General features: G+C 39.4%; 1 protein-coding gene across 1 annotated transcript in view; it reads right to left on the bottom strand.

The window, feature by feature from the left end:
* Nucleotides 1-1,180: 1,180 nt before the first annotated feature.
* The window catches only part of LOC134566121 (N-acylethanolamine-hydrolyzing acid amidase-like), a 29,882-nt gene continuing 9,611 nt past the window's right edge, over nucleotides 1,181-21,451 (bottom strand). Inside the window, exons 3-9 of the mRNA XM_063425827.1 lie at nucleotides 17,536-17,662; nucleotides 17,127-17,196; nucleotides 13,072-13,151; nucleotides 11,700-11,872; nucleotides 8,474-8,536; nucleotides 6,200-6,266; nucleotides 1,181-1,213 (exon numbers count right to left, since the gene is read on the bottom strand). Of these exons, the coding sequence (XP_063281897.1) occupies nucleotides 1,181-1,213; nucleotides 6,200-6,266; nucleotides 8,474-8,536; nucleotides 11,700-11,872; nucleotides 13,072-13,151; nucleotides 17,127-17,196; nucleotides 17,536-17,662 (613 nt within the window). The remainder of the gene's footprint in view (nucleotides 1,214-6,199; nucleotides 6,267-8,473; nucleotides 8,537-11,699; nucleotides 11,873-13,071; nucleotides 13,152-17,126; nucleotides 17,197-17,535; nucleotides 17,663-21,451) is intronic.

Genomic DNA, 21,451 nt, shown 5'->3' with positions numbered 1-21,451 from the left:
TACCATGTAAAAAAGTAAATAATCGTAGTTTACCAAAAAATTGTGAAGAAAGTGAAAGTGAAGATTGTACGAATAATAGAACTTGTAAATACAAGAAATTATGAAATACAAAAAAAATATGAAGAAATTAAAAAAAGTTTGTAGTTTGCAAAGGATATAGGTGAACAGAAAAGAAATGGAACTGAAGCTGGATATAGGAAAACAAAAGGTGGCTAGGCAATATGCTAGTAATATTTGAAAGAAAAAATGGGGGGATGCGTGTCTTTAACCGGTGTCGGAAGGTAGGCATTTCAGGGCTGCCATATTTTGTCAAATTCTGGAAATGAATCATGAAGTGTAGCTGTTTGCAGAACTCACACGTTTAACAATGTACCATGCATCTAATGTTTTGACTATGCAAACAAAAAATGTATCTGTATTTTCAGCCTCACGATGACTTGCTAAACTGGAATTTACACTACGTGCTTCCTCATGCTAAGATATAAAGATAAACTGACACGAAATGCAACCATTACACCTGAAATGCCTCTATACTTTTTTTATAGTTCACATGTGTATGAGCTAACAATGCAATAACCTGGCCAAGAAACATGTAAGCAGCCCAACCAGCTAGTTACTTTTGGTACCTTAAATTGGAGACACTGTGGGAGAGATACATAAAAGAGTTTTGTTCCAAAGTGTAAAAAATAAATGGAAAAAAAAAAGTAAAAGATGAGGAGTCCATAAAGCAACGTGCTGACTGGTTGCTCTGGTTTCCATGCTAATTATTGTTATTTATTTAGTATTTACGTAGCGCCAGCATATTTTGCAGCGTTGTACAAGGAAAAAAATACAAATAAATAATTAACATGGTGATTACAGTTATACAAAGTGGTTAGCAAGATAACTTGTGAGCTTACAATCTAATGGAAATGCGACATTGACACAGGAGAATGCAGAGTTTGTTTGTAGTTAATGTCCAGAGATCTGGGGATATAAGCAAATGCACTGTAGCCTTTGGGGTAATTAAATAGTTAGGATTAGAGACACCTGGAGGCTCATGTGATAAAGAAAAATGGAGCAAGGAAAACAGATCAGTGCATGGCAAAATCATGACCTGTGTTTTGATTAAATTAGAATATTTTGTTTTTCAAAATCCTCTCATTGGTTTAAAAACTGATTATTGGTATATAAATATGTTCTAGATGCTGAGAACTTGAAGTACATCATTGACCTGCATAAAAAAAGCACAAACATTAAATAAATCAATAGATTGCTTGCAGTACATCACTTTGTTTATGCAGTCCTAGCCACATCTCCCTTGGTTGTGATCTCCCTTGGTTGGCCAATCTACTTCCCTAATACTTCCCTTACCTTTTGTGTCACTTTATTCCCTCTAGCATGTAAGCTCATTGAACAGGGCCCTCAACCCCTCTGTTTCTGTTAGTTAGTCCACCCATTGTAAAGCGCTACAGAATTTATTGGCGCTATATAAATATAATAATATACCAAAACCACTAATTTAGTTAAAGCTGTTTTGGTACTTAGAGTGTCCTTTTTTTTTTTTAGAGAATATTCCTGCCAGTGTTCTAAAATCATTGTCTAATCAATGGGATGTAAGCACGAAATTATATTTCGTATTAGTTGTTCTCAATAATATATTTACTTATATAAATACAATTTTTAAATATTGAGAATGGACAACTCAAATAGCTCAAAATCTGTGGGTTGCAATCATTTCTGAAGTTAGTTTTGGCTCAATGTGTGCCAATACCATGAGAACCCATATCATATTATATTATATATAATTCTATATTATATTAATTTATTATTATAAAATGTGCCCGTTTTTGGTCTATATTATATATTATCAGACTGATCACACCATAAAGGGTAGAACACGTCCAAAAAACTGGCACATTTTATAATAATAAATGAATGTTAAAACAAAGTAAAAGGAAAATGTCCAGCTTGGAATACACACCTTTTTGCTAATTTCTGATCCGAGTTGTATACTTCTCAGGAAAGGCAGCACTCATAACCGTAGTATATACTGTTTGTCTAAAATCCAAGAACAAAAAACTGATCACTTCTTCTTGGTGCAACAGGACAATAACACAAAAAACATATTCATACTGATAACATTGTCTTTCTTTCCAAATGCTTGAAGGGAGGGGGATATACCTATTTATAGGAGGTCACTCCCATTTGGTATTTTCCCCTGATGATGGTGCATGTGATCTGTACCGAAATGCGTGTTGGGCGTTTGTCTCAACACTCTGCAAACTGTGCACGCTTTGCACATGATGCACTGAGCACTTTTTAGATATAGTTTTCTCTGCACTTTATCTTTTCTATCTAGCAAGATTACAAGGGAGATAGGGATTCTATATACTTTCTTCCTGTTCTGCCTTTTCAATAGAAACTATGCTATGCGCAGCATTTATCTAGGCAAAGTGACAAGTTTGCAGGATTCTCTATATCAAAGGATACTATATTTTATACTTATTTTGAAGATCTTGTTTGAAGTCTTTTTGTTGCAATGTTATACCTACTTTCGTTTCTCCTCTATATGTGTTTACCCTCAATATGTGTTACAAGTATTTTATGACTATACTTTTTGTGATGGAAGTTGTAAGCCTGCAATTTAATAAAGCTTAATACACTTCCTCTCACATATGGAATTTCACTTGTGACAGAGTCTAGACATGATATATATATATATATATATATATATATATATATATATATATATATATATATATATATATATGTTCTGCAAGTTGTATATTTTCTTTATTTTTGGTGCATTAAGTAATATTATTTTATTTAGGAATTATTTGTTCACTACTGTATTTCAGCAGTGCTCGGTTTGCTTTTTAGTGCATCGTATCGTCACAACCCTCCTGTTTTATAGGAGGGCCAATAAACAAACTTAAAGATTGCTCCCAGGACTCACAGCCAGCAAGTGTTGCAGCTCAAAAGACTTATGTGGAGGTAGCATCTCTGGAAGATCTTCTCAAGAATACCTGCACTATCTATTTTTTATCTCTGTTTTTAAATTTACATTTGCTTTCCTATTACCCTACCTCCCCTATAGTTTTTCAGCTAATTGATAACAAATTGTTTTTGTTAATGTTAGTTATTGCATCAATAGTCCTGTTAATTTATTTTCAACTTTTATTACTTTCCCCTATCTGATCTTTACCATGCCCTCCTTTCTTTAAATCTCAAATGTCCTCTCCTCAGCTTTCTTCTCTTAATTGCCCTTTCTCACTTCAATATCTGCATGTCTCTACCTACCTACCTTGTTTCCTCACAGTGCTCAAAATAAGACACACAAGAGGAGAAGGACAGCCCAGCAAAGCCCTCTGACGAAAGGCAGGCAGAGAGAAGGGTGGCTAAAACATATTAGATTTGTACGTATTTCTGTCAGTGTGTATGTGTGTCTGTCTGTCGGTATCTGTCTGGCAGTGTGTATTGGTATCTGTGTGTCTGGCATTGAGTATCCCTGTGTGTAGGTCTGACTGGCATTTTGCATTTGTGTACGACTATGTGTCTTAAAGTGTGTCTGGAATGCATATGTGTTTGTGAGTGTTATCTCTGGGGACCCAGCTTGTGCATTTTAAGCAGTCCCAGGTTTTCTCACGGACAGCTCTGTCCACCAGAGATATTTTGTTGTAGAGAAGCAGAATAAAAAAAATAAAATCAATACAAATTTTACTTACTGATTTAATACTGGTGTTACTGATAATACCTATTTGAGTAGAAAAAAGTACACATTTTATTAAACAAAAATAGCATTTTGCTACAGATGGTAGTACGCTATTATTCACTTGCCAAGTTAATGCAACACCGAATATTAATAAAAAAGTAATAAACTGCAACCATGGGCACCAATGAAAATGCTGTCAAAAAAGATCTGCCACGGACTAAGCTAGATCTTAGCAAACAGATGATAATACATGATTTCTTAGCAAACAGGTGAAAAGCGACATTGAAACAGAAACATAGAAACATAGAATGTGACGGCAGATAAGAACCATTTGGCCCATCTAGTCTGCCCAATTTTCTAAATACTTTCATTAGTCCCTGACCTTATCTTATAGTTAGGATAGCCTTATGCCTTTCCCACGCATGCTAAAACTCATTTACTGTGTTAACATCTACCACTTCAGCTGGAAGGCTGTTCCATGCATCCACTACCCTCTCAGTAAAGTAATACTTCCTGATATTATTTTTAAACCTTTGTCCCTCCAATTTAAGACTATGTCCTCTTGTTGTGGTAGTTTTTCTTCTTTTAAATATAGTCTCCTCCTTTACTGTGTTGATTCCCTTTAGGTATTTAAATGTTTCTATCATATCCCCCCTGTCTCGTCTTTCCTCCAAGCTATACATGTTAAGATCCTTTAACCTTTCCTGGTAAGTTTTATCCTGCAGTCCATGAACCAGTTTAGTAGCCCTTCTCTGAACTCTCTCTAAGGTATCAATATCCTTCTGAAGATACGGTCTCCAGTTCTGTGTACAGTACTCCAAGTGAGGTCTCACCAGTGTTCTGTACAATGGCATGAGCACTTCCCTCTTTCTACTGCTAATACCTCTCCCTATACAACCAAGCATTCTGCTAGCATTTCCTGCTGCTCTATTACATTGTCTGCCTACCTTTAAGTCATCAGAAATAATCACCCCTAAATCCATTTCCTCAGATGTTGAGGTTAGGACTCTATCAAATATTCTGTACTCTGCCCTTGGGTTTTTACGTCCAAGATGCATTATCTTGCACTTATCCACATTAAATGTCAGTTGCCACAACTCTGACCATTTTTCTAGTTTACTTAAATCATTAGCCATTTGGCTTATCACTCCTGGAACATCAACCCTGTTACATATCTTAGTATCATCAGCAAAAAGACATACCTTACCATCAAGACCTTCTGCAATATCACTAATAAAAATATTAAAGAGAATAGGTCCAAGTACAGATCCCTTAGGTACCCCCCATATCTAGGATTGCCTTATGCCTATCTCAAGCATGCTTAAACTTCCTCAATGTGTTACCCTCTACCACTCCAGCTGAAAAACTATTCAATGCATCCACTACCCTCTCAGTAAAGGGATACTTCATGATATTATTTTTAAACCTTTGCCTCTTGTGGTACTTTTCTTTATTTTAAATATACACACCTCCTTTACTGTGTTGATTCCCTTTATTTATTTTAATGTTTCTATCATATCCCCCCTGACTCGTATTTCCTCCAAGCTATACATGTTAAGATCCTGATTTCTAAAGTGCCTTATAATAAAATAGTTAAATTCTTAATAAGAATAACAATGCTGTTATACCAACCTGCAATAACTGTATAGTACTGATTGCTAATGTTTGCCACTATACTTTCTGTGGACATTAACAGACAATATTTTTTTACATTGAGATGCCATTATGGCTATCTGACTTTCCAAAACTGACAGCATGTCCCTCACAAATACCCTCAAGCAGTTTATTGACTTACTTTTATTTGCCATGCTTACTATATGCATAGAATTTAGTTTTTTTTTACATTGTTTCCCTGAACAATCTATACACACAATTGCTGTTTTGTCCTATGTTTTAATAATAGCTATTTTTTTTGAAGATTTCAATAGTAAAAGAATAATGCTTTATTTGGAGGTAAATAATTAAAAACAACAGAAATAGGAACTAGTTCTTCCAAACCATCCAAAAAAATTTCAAAAAATGCATTGTTTGTTTATTTTATGTAATTAAAAAATATATATATATATATATATAAATACTGATGCAAAAATACCGTTTTTTGTTGTTGTTTCTTTTATACTTAAAAGTTATAAGGAGCACAACATTTGTTGTTATGCCTGAATTGTACCTTTAACCAGTGCCCAAAGTCCAGCCATTTCCTGGCTATTTTTTAATATAATAAGGCAAATTAAATCTAAATGCCATAGCCAACCTTCTTAACTTATATCTCTATTTTATTCTGCATCAATTCAATAATTATAATAATTATTATCTTAATAAATATGTATTTTGTGTGGTTTTAAAAATCAATATATTGTGAATTAATGGAAAGTTTTAGAAATCTTATCAAAATCCTAAATACTTTAACCATAATATCAAGTAGCTGGTTTGGGTTGATTACTACAGTTTAATAGTATGAGTTCTTTATTTAGATTACAGCATAATGTATATAAACATATAACTCACCCTATATAAACTATCTAGGGTGATGTTTGCCTGGCCAGTTGCATTCATAGCTTTAATAGCTGGAGTTCTGTGAGACAAAAAAAAAAAAAGAGTTAAACTCTTCAAAACAAATATCTGAAAAACTTCACAAAATGACACATTTAAATTTCTGCATACATGATAAGGTTTATTTAGAATTATGGAAATCTATTAATAGAACTATCCATGCAGTGTTGCACTATTTTTCTTCTCTTTTCATTTTTTTTGTGTGTGTCCCTTATGTATATTGTTGGAAGTCTTACAACTATGATTCCATGTTGATGTACACTGCTCAAAAAAATAAAGGGAACACTTAACCCCTTAAGGACACATGACATGTGTGACATGTCATGATTCCCTTTTATTCCAGAAGTTTGGTCCTTAAGGGGTTAAACACCACAATGTAACTCCAAGTCAATCACACTTCTGTGAAATCAAACTGTGCACTTAGGAAGCAACACTGAGTGACAATCAATTTCACATGCTGTTGTGCAAATGGGATAGACAACAGGTGGAAATTATAGACAATTAGCAAGACACCCCCAATAAAGAAGTGGTTCTGCAGGTGGTGACCACAGACCACTTCTCAGTTCCTATTCTTCCTGGCTGATGTTTTGGTCACTTTTGAATGCTGGCGGTGCTTTCACTCTAGTGGTAGCATGAGACGGAGTCTACAACCCACACAAGTGGCTCAGGTAGTGCAGCTCATCCAGGATGGCACATCAATGTGAGCTGTGGCAAGAAGGTTTGCTGTGTCTATCAGCGTAGTGTCCAGAGCATGGAGGCGCTACCAGGAGACAGGCCATTACATCAGGTGACGTGGAGGAGGCCGTAGGAGGGCAACAACCTAGCAGCAGGACCGCTACCTCTGCCTTTATGCAAGGAGGAATAGGAGGAGCACTGCCAGAGCCCTGCAAAATAACTTCCAGCAGGCCACAAATGTGCATGTGTCTGCTCAAATGGTCAGAAACAGACTCTATGAGGGTGGTATGAGGGCCCGACGTCCACAGGTGGGGGTTGTGCTTACATTATTATTGTTTCTTCTCTCTCCTTTTTTTCTAAAGGAGATATCCAACCGAAGCAGGTGACTTAAGTACTTTTCTGTTTCTGGCAATGATGGTTTTCACAGTAATTTGACCATTTCTCCTTTTCTTTTCCTCTAAGTAATCTTTTTATATAAATAGTTTAGTTTATTCTTGGCCATTTAAAGCCTGCTCTAGGCTATTATTATTTTTATATATGATATCCTATACACATCCTACACTAAGTCTTCTATTGAATCCAATAAAGGTTATGTTTTATCAATTTATGGGTTGCTTTTTATCTAGGAAAGGTTATGACTGTGAGGTATTTGTTACTGTCTACCTCCAATTCACCCTTCCCCTTTTTTCTGTTCAAACAGTTAAAAACGAGAGCCGCGCGCTCATTTGGCCCTCCCCATAGGAAAGCATTGAATCAATGCTTTTCATATGGGGAAATAGCGGACGCTGGATATCCTCATGCAGAGCGTCGGTTACCGGATCAGACAGCCACTGGAGGCAGACTTAGTGCTTCAATGTAAACATTGCAGTTTCTCTCGAACTGCAATGTTTTACATTTCACCACTAAGTGCAATAAGGACACTGTACCGAGACGACTTCAATGAGCTGAAGTGGTCTGGGTGCCTATAGGCTCTCTTTAAACAAGCTAAAGTGCTTTAGAGGTCTGGAGTTTCCCTTTAGCTGAACGGGAAAAAGAAAAGATGAAAAATAAGAGAATAATCATAACGTTACAGTGTCTGCCTGTTTTACAGCATGGTGTTGGAGGGGAAGGGAAAGAAGAGAAAAAATGTTTTTAAAAAATTAAAAGAGAGAGGAGAGATTTATAAATATTGCCTTGAAAATGTGGACTGTCAATGATCCTTGTATCAAAACAGGGTGGTGACTAGGAGATCATATATTGGTCTTCCACTGGTATTTAATTACTCTTAATATCTACACAAGGTGTACTCCAGACAACATAACTCTCCTCTCCCCACTCCCTCTCCTACAGTACATCAGGAATGGTCATGGTAAGTCACGTCTGTTTGTAAAACTGTGATTGGTGGGAGCCAACAGGCCTCCAGAAAATACAAGCTTTACTAGAATTGCAAAGGTTGCGGTCCTCTGAATAGAAAAATGGAAATAAATCCTGCTCACACACAGTCTAGTTTTAGAAGCATGAAAAATTTAGCATATAAACCACAGGGAAACAGACTATGCATGAGCATGGATGTACCTGCGGTCATCTGTTGGAGGAGGGTTGGTCCAGTGATCATAATTTGTCTCAACGTGGAACCATCTGTATGTACAGAAGAAAAGATAAATACAATTACTCATGCAAACCAAAGTATTTAAAAAGAGACACCTTCATTTTTTACAATTATCAAGTAGGTCAATTTAAAACCGATGAACTATTTACATACCTACATTGCATAGCTGTAACAAGACAAGGAAAATCCCTAATGGTACTAGAATTCATGTATTTATTTAAGGAAGGTCTAAGAACACTCAGAGATCAGCACAGAATATGCTAATTTGCCTTGCAGCAATTTGATGTCTGTTAAAGATAACCCTCAAACTTATCTGAATTATAGTCACAGTACTGAAAGAATTCTGACCACCATCAACCACAAACGTAATTCTGAACTGAACTTGTAATTCTAGAATGGTATTCAGTAAATTCAGACTACCTTTAAAAAAGCTTGATTGTAGTGATTAAGAAGAGTGTAAATAATCCCTGGGGCTCTCTGCAGTACAATGTAAATAGGACCCTGGAATGAGACACCTGTGACATGGAGGGGTGCAAAACCAGGGAGTTGGCCTAGACTCCCAAATATATTTATATATAAACCCTCATTATTTTTTTGCCTAGATTAGGTGTTCTTAGAAAAAAGAAAAACTAATAAAATCTGCAAGCTTTGAAGTTGCTGTTTAGTGGATGAGTGAGCACACTGGATATTGTACTTTGTATGAATTGGCCCCAGCAGAACCCCATTTATACATGTTTGGTGACTGCAGCTACCCTGTTTGTAATTTTTTTAATATATATATATATATATATATATATATATATATACACACACACACACACACACCACATAGTTGTGGTGGGGAAAAAGTGTGGATGAAGTAAGTGAAGTAAGTGCATAGTTAATACATTGCTAAACACAAATACACACACCTGTCAAGCCATAAGACATGCTTTTCCCACAGAAATCTCACTTTAACAGTGCTCTCACTACTGCAAGGGATTCTGGGTAGGCGTATGCAAATGAGCTCAACAAAGAACCACATTTTTGCCTCATTATTCCACTTTATACATGGATTTCTTGTATTTGTGTGTATTTATGTTTAGCAATGTATTATATATATATGTGTGTTTATATAAAATTTATTTTAAATATTTTATACAAAAAAAAAAAATTGTCTTGTTCCCCCCCAAGTCTCATGACTATACAGGAGCTCTATATAGTGTATTGTAAGGCTTACGTGGAAGGAGAATGGAGAGAAAATAGCACAGTCAGTAAAAAAAAGGGTAAAAATAAATTTTTTTAGATACATAAATGATTTGTGTAGAAAATACGAGACAGGGGGGATATGATAGAAACATTTAAATACATAAAGGGAATCAACATAGTAAAGCAGGAGACTATATTTAAAAGAAGAAAAACTACCACAACAAGAGGACATAGTCTTAAATTAGAGGGGCAAAGGTTTAAAAATAATATCAGGAAGTATTACTTTACTGAGAGGGTAGTGGATGCAGTGGTGTATCCTGGTTTTGTGCTGCCCTAGGCAGGACAAAACTTAGGCGCCCCCCTCCCGCCCGCGCCACCCCCATCCAACCCTTCCCCCCGCCCGCACCACCCCCACCCTTCCCCCGCCCCGCCTTCTAAATACACACACACACACACATTCACTTACAGATACGCATACACTAGCTAACAGAAACACACACTCGCTAACAGAAACACACACACTTAGTCACACTCACTAACAGACACACTCACTAGCAGATACACACACACACTAACAGACACACACACGCACTAACAGACACACACTAACAGACATACACACACAGACACACTAACAGACATACACAGACACACACACTAACAGACATACACACACACTGACATTCACACACTAACAGACATACACACAGACACACTAACAGACATACACAGACACACTAACAGACAGACACACACTAACAGACAGACACACACAGACATTCACAGACACACACTAACAGACACACACTAACAGACATACACACATACTCACTCACTCACATATTTCACACTTTTTTATTTTTTTTAAATTTAACCCCCCCAGCCTCCTTACCTTTGGGAATGCTGGGGGGGTTCCTATTTCTCCCTGGTGGTCCAGTGGCTGCTGGGCGGCGCTGGCGAGGGAGCACTTCCTTTGAGCTGTCTGCTGTCTGCGCGCCGCCCGCAGAGTGAGGCTGGGAGCCGGAATATGACGTCATCTTCCGGCTCCCTGCCTCACTCTGTGGCGCGCGAGGGGGCTGAGCAGACAGCTCAGAGGAAGTGCTCCCGCGCCAGCGCTGCCCGCCCGCCCAGACGGCATGTCGGTTAGCCGCAAGGCTAACAAGGCATTTGCCCTGGGCATTTGGGGGCGGCGTTTTTTGCCGCCCCCTGGAAAATGCCGCCCAAGGCAAATGCCTTGTTAGCCTCGCGGCTAATATGCCCCTGAGTGGATGCATGGAATAGCCTTCCAGCTGAAGTGGTAGAGGTTAACACAGTAAAGGAGTTTAAGTATGTGTGGGATAGGCATAAGGCTATCCTAACTATAATGAAAGTATTTAGAAAATTGACTAGATGAGCCGAATGGTTCTTATCTGCCGTCACATTCTATGTTTCTATGTAAAGCACACCAGCTTGTGTCAGACCATGGTCGAGCAGTTTGACGACTAGGTTCTTCACAAACCTACAGACTTATCCCTCTCCTGTTATTCAACTAATGCAGTAAGGAACTTCCAATTTAGCCCATTCAACTTTGGGTGGCAATGATAGGCTGAGAGCAGACGAGCATTCGAGTAGTTAATGTTTAAGTCCACTTTTGCATTAGCCGAAGTACAGTTGAGGAGTCAGTCTGTAAGTGCTGAAAGAGTCCTATGTTTAACACAAACTGGGAGAATGATGAGTGCAGACCTTTTGCTGGTTATAGTCCATTAACTATATTTCATTTATGACAGACTAAAAACTTTACTCTTTTTGAACAAATTGTACTTTGCCATAAGACAAAGTAATTCATTCTTTGTCTTATGTTATCTCCTGATTGATATGGAATTTCAATTAAATTCCAATGCAGTGAAGATAGTTTCCCAGGTATTTTGTCTTTTGCCCTTCAATGTGCAGCATACAGTGATTGCTGCCTTTCAAAGTGTAACTTTAAGGACAGTGCTGTGCAGCTATTAGTTATAAGCAACTCACTCTCCATATAATGGATCCAAAGGCCAAATATCAGCAGGTCCATTTCTGTTTCTGGTAATAACCACTCCCTCTTTCGGTTGTGTCCCAGCCATAATATAGTATGTTTCAGCAATGATTGGAGTAACAGAGAGATGTAAAACAGCTGATTGGAAATCCTTGGCATTGTTTAAAGTCTGGTGAAAAGAAGGATTATGTGTGATATTTGTGAAAATAAACTGTGCATTAACATTTTTTAAAAATTACACATCCAACTCATGAAGGCTACCAGAGGTAATGACCAATCAAGGGGTTTGTTTTTGAAGAATAACTGCAACAGAGTTTGTGAAACAGGTACATCTATACGACCATAGTACTAAATACAATTCCAACGCAAACAGGATCTATTCACGACAAAGAGAATGTTGCTTCTCTCCCACACAAGCAAATAATATTGGTAGAGGAACTATACATATACCTGGGACTTACACTGCTCCATGGCTGAAGAAAGAATGGCTTAGATCAACAGTCTACAAAATATTTTCTCACAAGATACCCCCAAGTTGAAACTGATTCATTCATTTGCCATAATGTAAGTGTCACTGTCATAGTTCTCATGGATATGTTGCAACTGATGTGCTCATTGTTTAGTTAGGACTTAAAGGGACTCTCCAGTACCAGGAAAACAAACCGTTTTCCTGGCACTGCAGGTCCCCTCTCCCTCCCACCCCCCATCCCAAGTTGCTGAAGGGGTTAAAACCCCTTCAGTGACTTACCTGCATCCAGCACCGATGTCCCTCGGCACTGGGTCAGGCTCCGACTACGCTCCTCCTATTGCTCATCCGGCGGCGGGGGAGACCTAATGCCGCACATGTGCGTTAGACCTCCCCATAGGTAAGCATTGAATAATGCCTTCAATGCTTTCCTATGGGGATTTCGGCGACGCTGGAGGTCCTCACATAGCGTGAGGACATCCAGCGTAGTTATAACACACTTGTCGTGTTCTATGAACACGGAAGTGTCCTCTAGTGGCTGTCTAGTAGGTAAATATTGCAGTTTATAAAAACTGCAATAATTACACTTGCAGGGTTAAGGGTAGTGGGAGTTGGCACCCAGGCCACCCCAATGGGCAGAAGTGGTCTGGGTGCCTGGAGTGTCCCTTTAACTGGGTTCCTTCATCCATTGGTTATCTAACTGTACATATGACATTAGAGTGAAGTAATCCAGATGTCATAACAGAAAAATCCAAGTGGGTTTCACTTTTAAGGAGAACACATTAATTTCATCCTATGGGATATGTACTGGTAAATTATGCAACCATACAAATAGCACAGTATTGTTGGATTACCTATTTGTTCAAGACTTGTATTGCAATATTATTATTATTATTACTTACATCTCTAATCAGCCAGCTGACAGGAGAGCTTCTCTTCAGGAAAGCATAAATTGCATTTTCCCACCACTTGCCATCTTGCTCTGTAAGTAAGGAAATTAGTGAAAAGCTGAAAGGTGAAGAGATGCTTGTTTATGTTTAAATCCTATAGTATTTTATAAAAGTCTCTGGAGTTAAAATTCCAAATGGTAGCAAACTGAAATCCAATTGACAAAAGGTACGCAAACACAACTGATCAGGAAAATCTCTCCACAGGCTGTAACAGTCATTCTATTAAAAGCATGACAAATAGTTTCCATGTGATAACATGGGGTTTTCCTTCTCTAAACGGGTTTGGTTTTGTGCATAAATATGTTTTTGGGACTTTGATGGAATTTAATTTTGAAACCAAATTAATGCTGTAACATGCGATATTTAATTAGCACCCAGAATATAAACCTTTAATACATTTAATACAATAAGAAAAGGCAAAACAAATAAGGTTTACCTCGTGCGTCGCCAGAAACTGTGAATATATGAGGGCTCTGTCCTGTCCACAGACCAACATACCCTATGAAAGTTGTTCCTGTATATACTATCTGGAATTAGAGGACAACTATAACTGAATCAAAATGGCAGTGGAGAATGATCAGTTGTTGATAAATATAATCAATTACTGCATTTAAAGATATATTGAAGCTTAGTTTTACCTTAACATACTCAGGGTTCAATTCTTCAGAAGAGGTAAAATAAAATGATTTTATTGATGCAACAATATTTCCTCTGTCAGTATATATCCAATCAATGATATCCAGGTTCCATTAGTTTAAAAGGCTGCCATTTTCTCCGTACTTATATAATTAAGGCAGCGTACGGCATACATACACACAAAGGATCTTGCTCTGCTTATCAAATCATTAATGGATGTGAAATCGAAACTTGCGATCAATCAAGTAGAGTTTATAATCCAAGTTCATTAGCAACACACTATATAAATCATGACATTTGTATCATGATTTGTCTGTGTTTTGTGGGTTAGAACTATGACACAGGGCCGAGGATGGTGACAAAGAGGAATCATTTGTTTAGTAAAGGTTTTGAACTGATTATGATTACATTTAATACACTACACATTTCCACACACACAGCACATGAAGCATCAAAACATAAACATCTGCACAATACCTTTTTCCCACCTATTTATATTTTCTTTTGACAGAGTAATTAACAGTGTGTGAATGAATGTTTGATTGATTGAAGGTGAGAGTGTGAATGAGTGTGACTGTGTCTGTGACAGTGTGTGAATGAATGTTTGATTGATTGAAGGTGAGAGTGTGAATGAGTGTGACTGTGATGTGAGTTTAAGGAGAGGTGGTACCAGGGAGGGGGCATGGTGGTTTTGATAGAGGTTTCGGGAGAGGAGAATTGAAGTTTAGGAGACAAAAAACATCAATACAACAGGGATAGAGGCAGTGGAGATAGAGGAAGAGCAAATGCCCACCGGGACTAGGTACACCAACTGGTCAGGTAAAAGTGGGCTTGAGGGGCCGACATACAACACACACCATAAGGTTAGCTAGAGAATTAGAGGAATGCTGAGCAATCTGAGAAGCAATGGACACAAGGCTATGGTGTAGTCTGTACTGGCCAGTGAACGTACACTATGATCATGTCACATCTGCTATGAGGAAGGAGTTAGAGGATACAACGAATTAAAGTGGTTACACCTCAACGCTTCACATTCAACAAGTGGGGGAGACTCACTGGCTCTTGATCCGCCCCCCCAGCGCAAGGCCGATACTCCAGGCACTCGAAGGTGGGGGCGCCCAGAGAAGACCCTGTCACAGGGGGCCCTGATGCCGTGATTTTAAAGAATGGCTGAGCAGGCACCTGATTACCTTGATGGCAGGTGCCTGCTCTGCCGTGAAATGCCGGAGGAGAGAGGTACAGGATCTAGGCGGCACTGTGGGCGGCGAGGGAGGCTGTTCTTCCAGCTTCTCACTCCTCCCGCGCGCGCCCTCTGTAATGCCGGGAGCCGGAATATGTCATTCCGGCCCCAGCATATGAAACAGTGCGCTGGAGGAGTGAGAAGCTGCCCTACACTGGACCCCTAGGTAAGTAGGGAGGCTGAATTTGCCTAAAAAAAATACAATTGTGTGTCTGTGAGTGTGTGTCTGTCTCTGTGTGTGTGTGTGTCTGTCAGTGAGTGTGTGTCTGTCAGTGTTTGTGTCTGTCTCTGTGTGTGTGTGCGTGTCTTTCAGTGAGTGTGTGTCTGTAAGTGTTTGTGTCTGTCTGTGTGTGTGTGTGTGTGTGCGTGTCTTTCAGTGAGTGTGTGTCTGTAAGTGTTTGTGTCTGTCAGTGAGTGTGCTCGTCTGTCAGTGTGTGTGCTCGTCTGTGCTAGTCTTATTAATTAAATTCACCAAAATTCATTAAATACATATTTTATCACAGCGATAAATTGTCTATTCAATGTACCATTAGGCAGTATGTGTGTATGGATGCATGTCTTAGGCAGTGTGTTTATGGATGTACGCATTAAGCAGTATGTGTGTATTAGGCAGACCTAACTGGAAACCATATGGCAAAATTTAGGCCAAAATAGCTGATCTAGAAGAATTCTCCAATTCGGCTACAGTCACAGTTCAACTGTTTCTGCTTAAACTTTGCAATTTGGTTTTTAACTCACTGCAATTCAGAGTTTCCTGAATAAACCTCTGTGAGATTGTATTTGCTTTCATGAGGAGGGTGGCAAAATGGATCTTTGCTTAGGGCGGCAGAAATCCTTGCACCGGCCCTGCCTGTTAGTGAGGTCTTTATCTGTCATTTAGAATATGTGATATGATCATCACTATAAGTATGTTTAAAACAGACATCTTTTTGAGCAGGCTACTGCTGGCATCGAAAATTCAAGAGCTAAATTATATAAATTAGTCTCTCAGCACATGTGATCATATCTGATACATTTAAAAAAAAATAATGTAACTGGGAAATATACTCATTAGCAGAGAATTCAAAAAGGATTATGGTAATGATGCTGTCACATAATTATTTGTAACAGTCTTTAACCAAGTTTTAAAAAGCTGTTGCAGAGTGATTGAATAGCCCCATTCTTCACACAGTTACTTGTTATGCTAGCTGCATTAGCAGGGCCGATGCTTGTAGGCACATCATTCTTAAGTGCCCGCTACACCCCCTCCAAAAATGCAGTTCTCTCGTGCTTGCTCCATACGAGTCTGCAAGTCCACAAACAAATAATGCATGTAGAAATGAAGGGAAAAAAGAAAATATATCAAAATATATCTAAAATTTTAAAAAATGCACATTTGTAGTCAATGTTGGTGCCCCTTGTAGACAGACACCTGTAGGCAGCTGCCAACCTGAAATTCTATCCTGCCCACTCCCTGTGTTTTAGCACGAGCTAAAATAAGTCTCTCTACTACTTCCATAGAAATAGTGTTGTTTGAACCACGATGATAACTCATTCGGTTTGTGGTCTAGACTAGAATGTCTGTACAATTTCATATCAACAGCTGAAGTTTCTTGAGGTTCACAACTTCCCTATGGATATTACCAATTTTACACCATAATAAATATGTAGATATTCACCTTTCTCATTTGTCTGACTCTACCTCACTTCATGCAAACATACAATCATTCCTAAAACAGGCTGATCTGCAGAGGTCGACATGGCTTTGCTTTGTTTAAAGGACCACTTTAAGCAACATAACCTCTATAGCTCGCTAGAGTTCACTAGCGCTGTTTATGGAACAACATGATAGATAACAAGGATCTTCTTGGTATCCTGGAACCACCTATCTCAACTGCTTTGATAATGTGGAATTAGATGATACATTGATTGCCTGAGAGTGATGGGTTAGAGTTTATGTTGCATAGAATATACCTTTAAGGAGATTCTCTTACATCAGTTTAAGCAGTAAGTTTTGCACGTCTAACAATGTACCCATGCTACGTTGTTGTATGTGGATAGTACCCGGGACAGAGCGGCAGGACCCTGAACCAAGTACAGTTGAGAAGATTGCAATTCAGGCAGCAGAACAGGCAAAAAACAGCAAGGTTACCATTATTCTGGTATTTTTCAATTTGCGTCCCACCAACTTCCTTTAGAATCATCATCATGGCTCTTGGTGGCTTTTTAAAAAGTAACAATCATTATCACAGATCAGTTGCGACACTGATCGTTTAATTGTGTAACAACTTAAAGGAACATTGTAAGGTTATAAATACATATATGTTGGATTAGAATACTGTTCTTAGTCGGATTAGATTAATGAGCGCTCCTCTCCAAATTAAAAACATTGAAAATCACCTCTTATCCAGCAGTGCCACGTTCTCGCCACAGCAGAAGCATTGAGGGCACAGGGAAGGGAAGCACTGAGGGCACTACTGAGCATGTGTGGCAAATGTCACACAGCACCAATAGGACGGGGTTTTGTATCAAAACAATCGGATCTAGATGACTTACTGTACCTGCCCTCCCTTTATAAAATTAAGATCCACTGTCAGATTTCTTAAAATATCAGCAAAGTTGTAGTCCAGATTTCTTCCATGATAAAGGTTCCCTTTTTCATCTTGAGCTATTATGCTTGTGCAATACCTACATTGAAGAAAAATGATTAAATATGCAACATGTCATTTATACACTGCTGCAAAATGCAATTACAAAAACATTATCGTCCAAGGATTTTTCTTGCACCAGAATTTTTAATGGCATAACAACCCTGTACCATTCTTCACCTCATCTATCATTGGTGGTCTAGCGGTACCACCACAACTGCACACAACTCTTATCTTCTCCCCCTTGAAATGGGTTTTCCTTTTTGACTACGCAATAAATAATCTCAAAGAGTTCATGTAGAATTTGGCTAACCCTATGATAATCACGTAAGGGTACAACAGGAGGTGAGGGTAAGTATACATGAAATACATTTATGTTGATCTGAGTTAAAGTAGACATGCATATTAAAGTAAAATGAATAGGGAAATGGAATGTTAGCACTTTAGACTGGTGCATTGCATTTCACACTTACCCAGGCCATAACAGGGTTAAAGGTGCTTATAATGAAGTGATGTTATGTCTTCTGAAAGTGGTATGTACCCACATGTAACATATTGTGTGAAGAGTTTATTCACTGCCTGAGATTCTAAAACCCCAAACCAAAATAGTTTCTATAGTTTGTTTCCTCTAAAAGCTATTCTTCCTTAAACCTATTCTTCCGCAAAAACTATTCGTCTTCACTGAGGAGCAATAGGTGACACATTATCTATACCCATGCATCTTAACACAGGACAATCTGTCATTAAAATACACAGCAAAGAAAAAATGCAAAAAAAAATCCTTAAAGGGACACTATGGTCACCCAGACCACTTCAGCTCAATGTCCCTCAGGTTTTAACCCTTCAGATGCAAACATAGCAGTTTCAGAGAAACTGCTATGTTTACATTTGGGGTTAAGCCAGCCTCTAGTGGACTCTTTAAATGCGTGCGCAGCACTTCCCGCTCATGCGCATTCCGCTCCACTAGGGAGCTGACATCGGACGGGGAGGAGAGGTCACCAGCACCGAGGGAGCCCGGCGCTGGATAAAGGTAAGCTGCTGAAGGAGTTTTAACCCCTTCAGCGCCACGGGAGGGGGATCCTGAGGGTGGGGGCACCCTCAGGGCACTATAGTGTCAGGAAAACTGCTTTGTTTTCCTGACACTATAGTGATCCTTTAAGTAATGCCTGATTCTTTTATCAATGAGAGAATAAATAGTTGCGGCACACTCAGACTACAAAGAGAACAAAGAAGGCTACTAAAATGCCTATCTAAGTATAAATATGGGGATTTGGTTCCACGCACCTTTCATACAAAAGTAGGTCTCGGGAGTGCCCCCTATCCTCTCTCTGATTCTTTTATCAAGTCACAGGAATGTCAATGACTTCTCAGATACATCAATTATCATTAAAAGGACACTATGAAATCCATGACAATTTCTTACTTGAAGGAGTCAAATGATTAACGGAAAAAAAGGTACATATCTGTTTCACTCCCTTTTCTGAATGGGGAGATAGTGCTAGGCTCTGGCTACCAGTGTCACCCGTTACGAGGCTTCTTGATCGAAGTCTCAGAAATTCAGAGTAAGTGTAGGGTCAGAGCGATCATGTGCCATCTTGCAGACTTCAGGGTTAAATTGTTTGTTAACAGTCCAACTCCAGGCAATTTCACTGCGATGAAGTTGTTATGGTGTCTGGAGTGGTCCTTTAATATTAAGGAGTTACTCCAACCAAAAATCAAAATGTTGTATTATAATACTGTTTTGGATAGTGTAGCCCTTACAGGCATGTCCCCTCCCATCCCGCCAAGAGAAAAGGAATGAAGCCAAGTTCTCCTGGCAGCCCTTGTCTGGCGACATCACTTTGCCTCACTGCTTTTGTGTGGTGTTGGAGTTTGATTGCAGGGGTGTATGTATACATACCCTGCGCCCTCTGTGTATAAAATACGCAGATACACACACGTTCTGACACAGATACATATACACACTGCCACACAAACAGATGCACAAATATTCTGACACAAATACACACATATTCTGACAAAGATACAAACATATATTCTGACACAGATACACATACACACTAATACACACACACACAGATACAGACACTGACAATAACACACAAAAGCCATAATTTAAATATTTTAACCACCCTGATTTCAAACATTTGTGGTGCAGAACAGTGGCTTCTCTGGAGTCCAAATGTGGCCGAGAATGAAATGAGTCTCTTTTCCCTCTGCCTCCTCCTCTGCCTTCGAACATGGTTCTGTTAGCTGGAAAGAAGTGACCTGAACTCACTTCTTCCCAACAGTATAAATCTGAAAGGGGCCTGACTCGGCCTCTGATCAGAGATGCCCATTAGGTGTCACTGTTCCTAAGTATGAGAGACACCCAATAGGCCCCTCAAGTCTGTGGGTCCCAGTATAGCTGCACCGGCAGCACAATCGGTATTTCTACCAGTGTGTGTGTGTGTGTGTGTGTGTGTGTGTGTGTGTATGTATGTCTGTAATTATGAGTGTTTATTTGAATGTCTGTGTATATGAATCTCTGTGTGTGCATATATAGATATGCATATGTATGAGTCTATGTGGGTCAATATGACACCATATTAATATAAGAGAGGTTTTTAACATCCATGCTCTACTAATTGTAGTGGGAAGCCACTTCTTCCCAGTCACTAGAAAGGACCTAATTTTAAGGGGATAAAAAAAATAGGAGGGGGGGGGATAAATTGCTGGCTGAGGCTAGTGTGCCAGGTCAGCAGCTGCTCACTCCCTGCTGCTCCCTCTCTCTCTCCCTCCAGTTGGCGTGCTATGTCTGGGAGGAAGTCACTTCTTCCAGCATCCCATACTACCGGGACCCGGACCCCTCGCCTGGGAAATACTGCCAGGAAATGTCCGCCTCGCCTAACCGGGCCCCTGTTTAGCAATACTCATCGTGTGTCACTAAGTGGTTGGGCCACCCAATGGGCAAATCACCGCGGAACCCCAATTTTGTTTGCGGAACACCAATCGGGAAACATTTCCTTAAAGTAATATTGTGGGGGTTTTATATATATAGATTTTATATCTTAATATGACAGCTGACTAGCAAACCCTGGCCGGCTACCACATGGTTAACCTTTGCACTGTTGAGGGCTATTTACAATTTGCTCCTAACATAGTCAGAGGGCAAAAAGTACTTGAAATTATCATTTGCATGCAAAAACAAGTGTACTGCATTTAAGTCTGATTTTTTTTTTTTTTTTTAAAGGGACACTCCAGGCACCCAGACCACTTCTGCCCATTGGAGTGGTCTGGGTGCCAACTCCCACTACTCTTAACCCTGCAAGAGTAATTATTGCAGTTTTTTATAAACTGCAATAATTACCAGTTTTGTATAAACTGCAATAATTACTAGACAGCCACTAGAGGTCACTTCCTGCTCTATAGCACAGATTATCTGTGCTAGAGTGTTGCTGGACGTCCTCACGCTGTGTGAGGACCTCCAGCGTCGCTCATTTCCCCATAGGAAAGAATTGAAATTATTTTTCAATGCTTTCCTATGGGGAGACGTAATGCGCATGCGTGGCATTGCCGTGCATGCGCATTAGGTCTCCTCGGCCGGTGGGCGGGGTCAGTCCCGCCCACCGGCCGACGCAATGAAGAGGAGGAGAGGCGCGGAGGAGGAGACAGCGGCGAGGGACATCGCCGCTGCCTCAGGTAAGTGACTGAAGGGGTTTTCACCCCTTCAGTAACCGGGGATTGGGGGGTGGGAGGGAGAGGAACCCTCCAGTGCCAGGAAAACGGATTGTTTTCCTGGCACTGGAGATTCCCTTTAAATGGTGCTTGAATATTACAAATGTCTGTT

This window comes from Pelobates fuscus, chromosome 6, assembly GCF_036172605.1.
Source record: "Pelobates fuscus isolate aPelFus1 chromosome 6, aPelFus1.pri, whole genome shotgun sequence".
In the NCBI taxonomy this organism is placed as follows: domain Eukaryota; kingdom Metazoa; phylum Chordata; class Amphibia; order Anura; family Pelobatidae; genus Pelobates; species Pelobates fuscus.
Note: the sequence above shows the minus strand (reverse complement) of the source record. Positions and strands in the feature narration are given on the sequence as shown.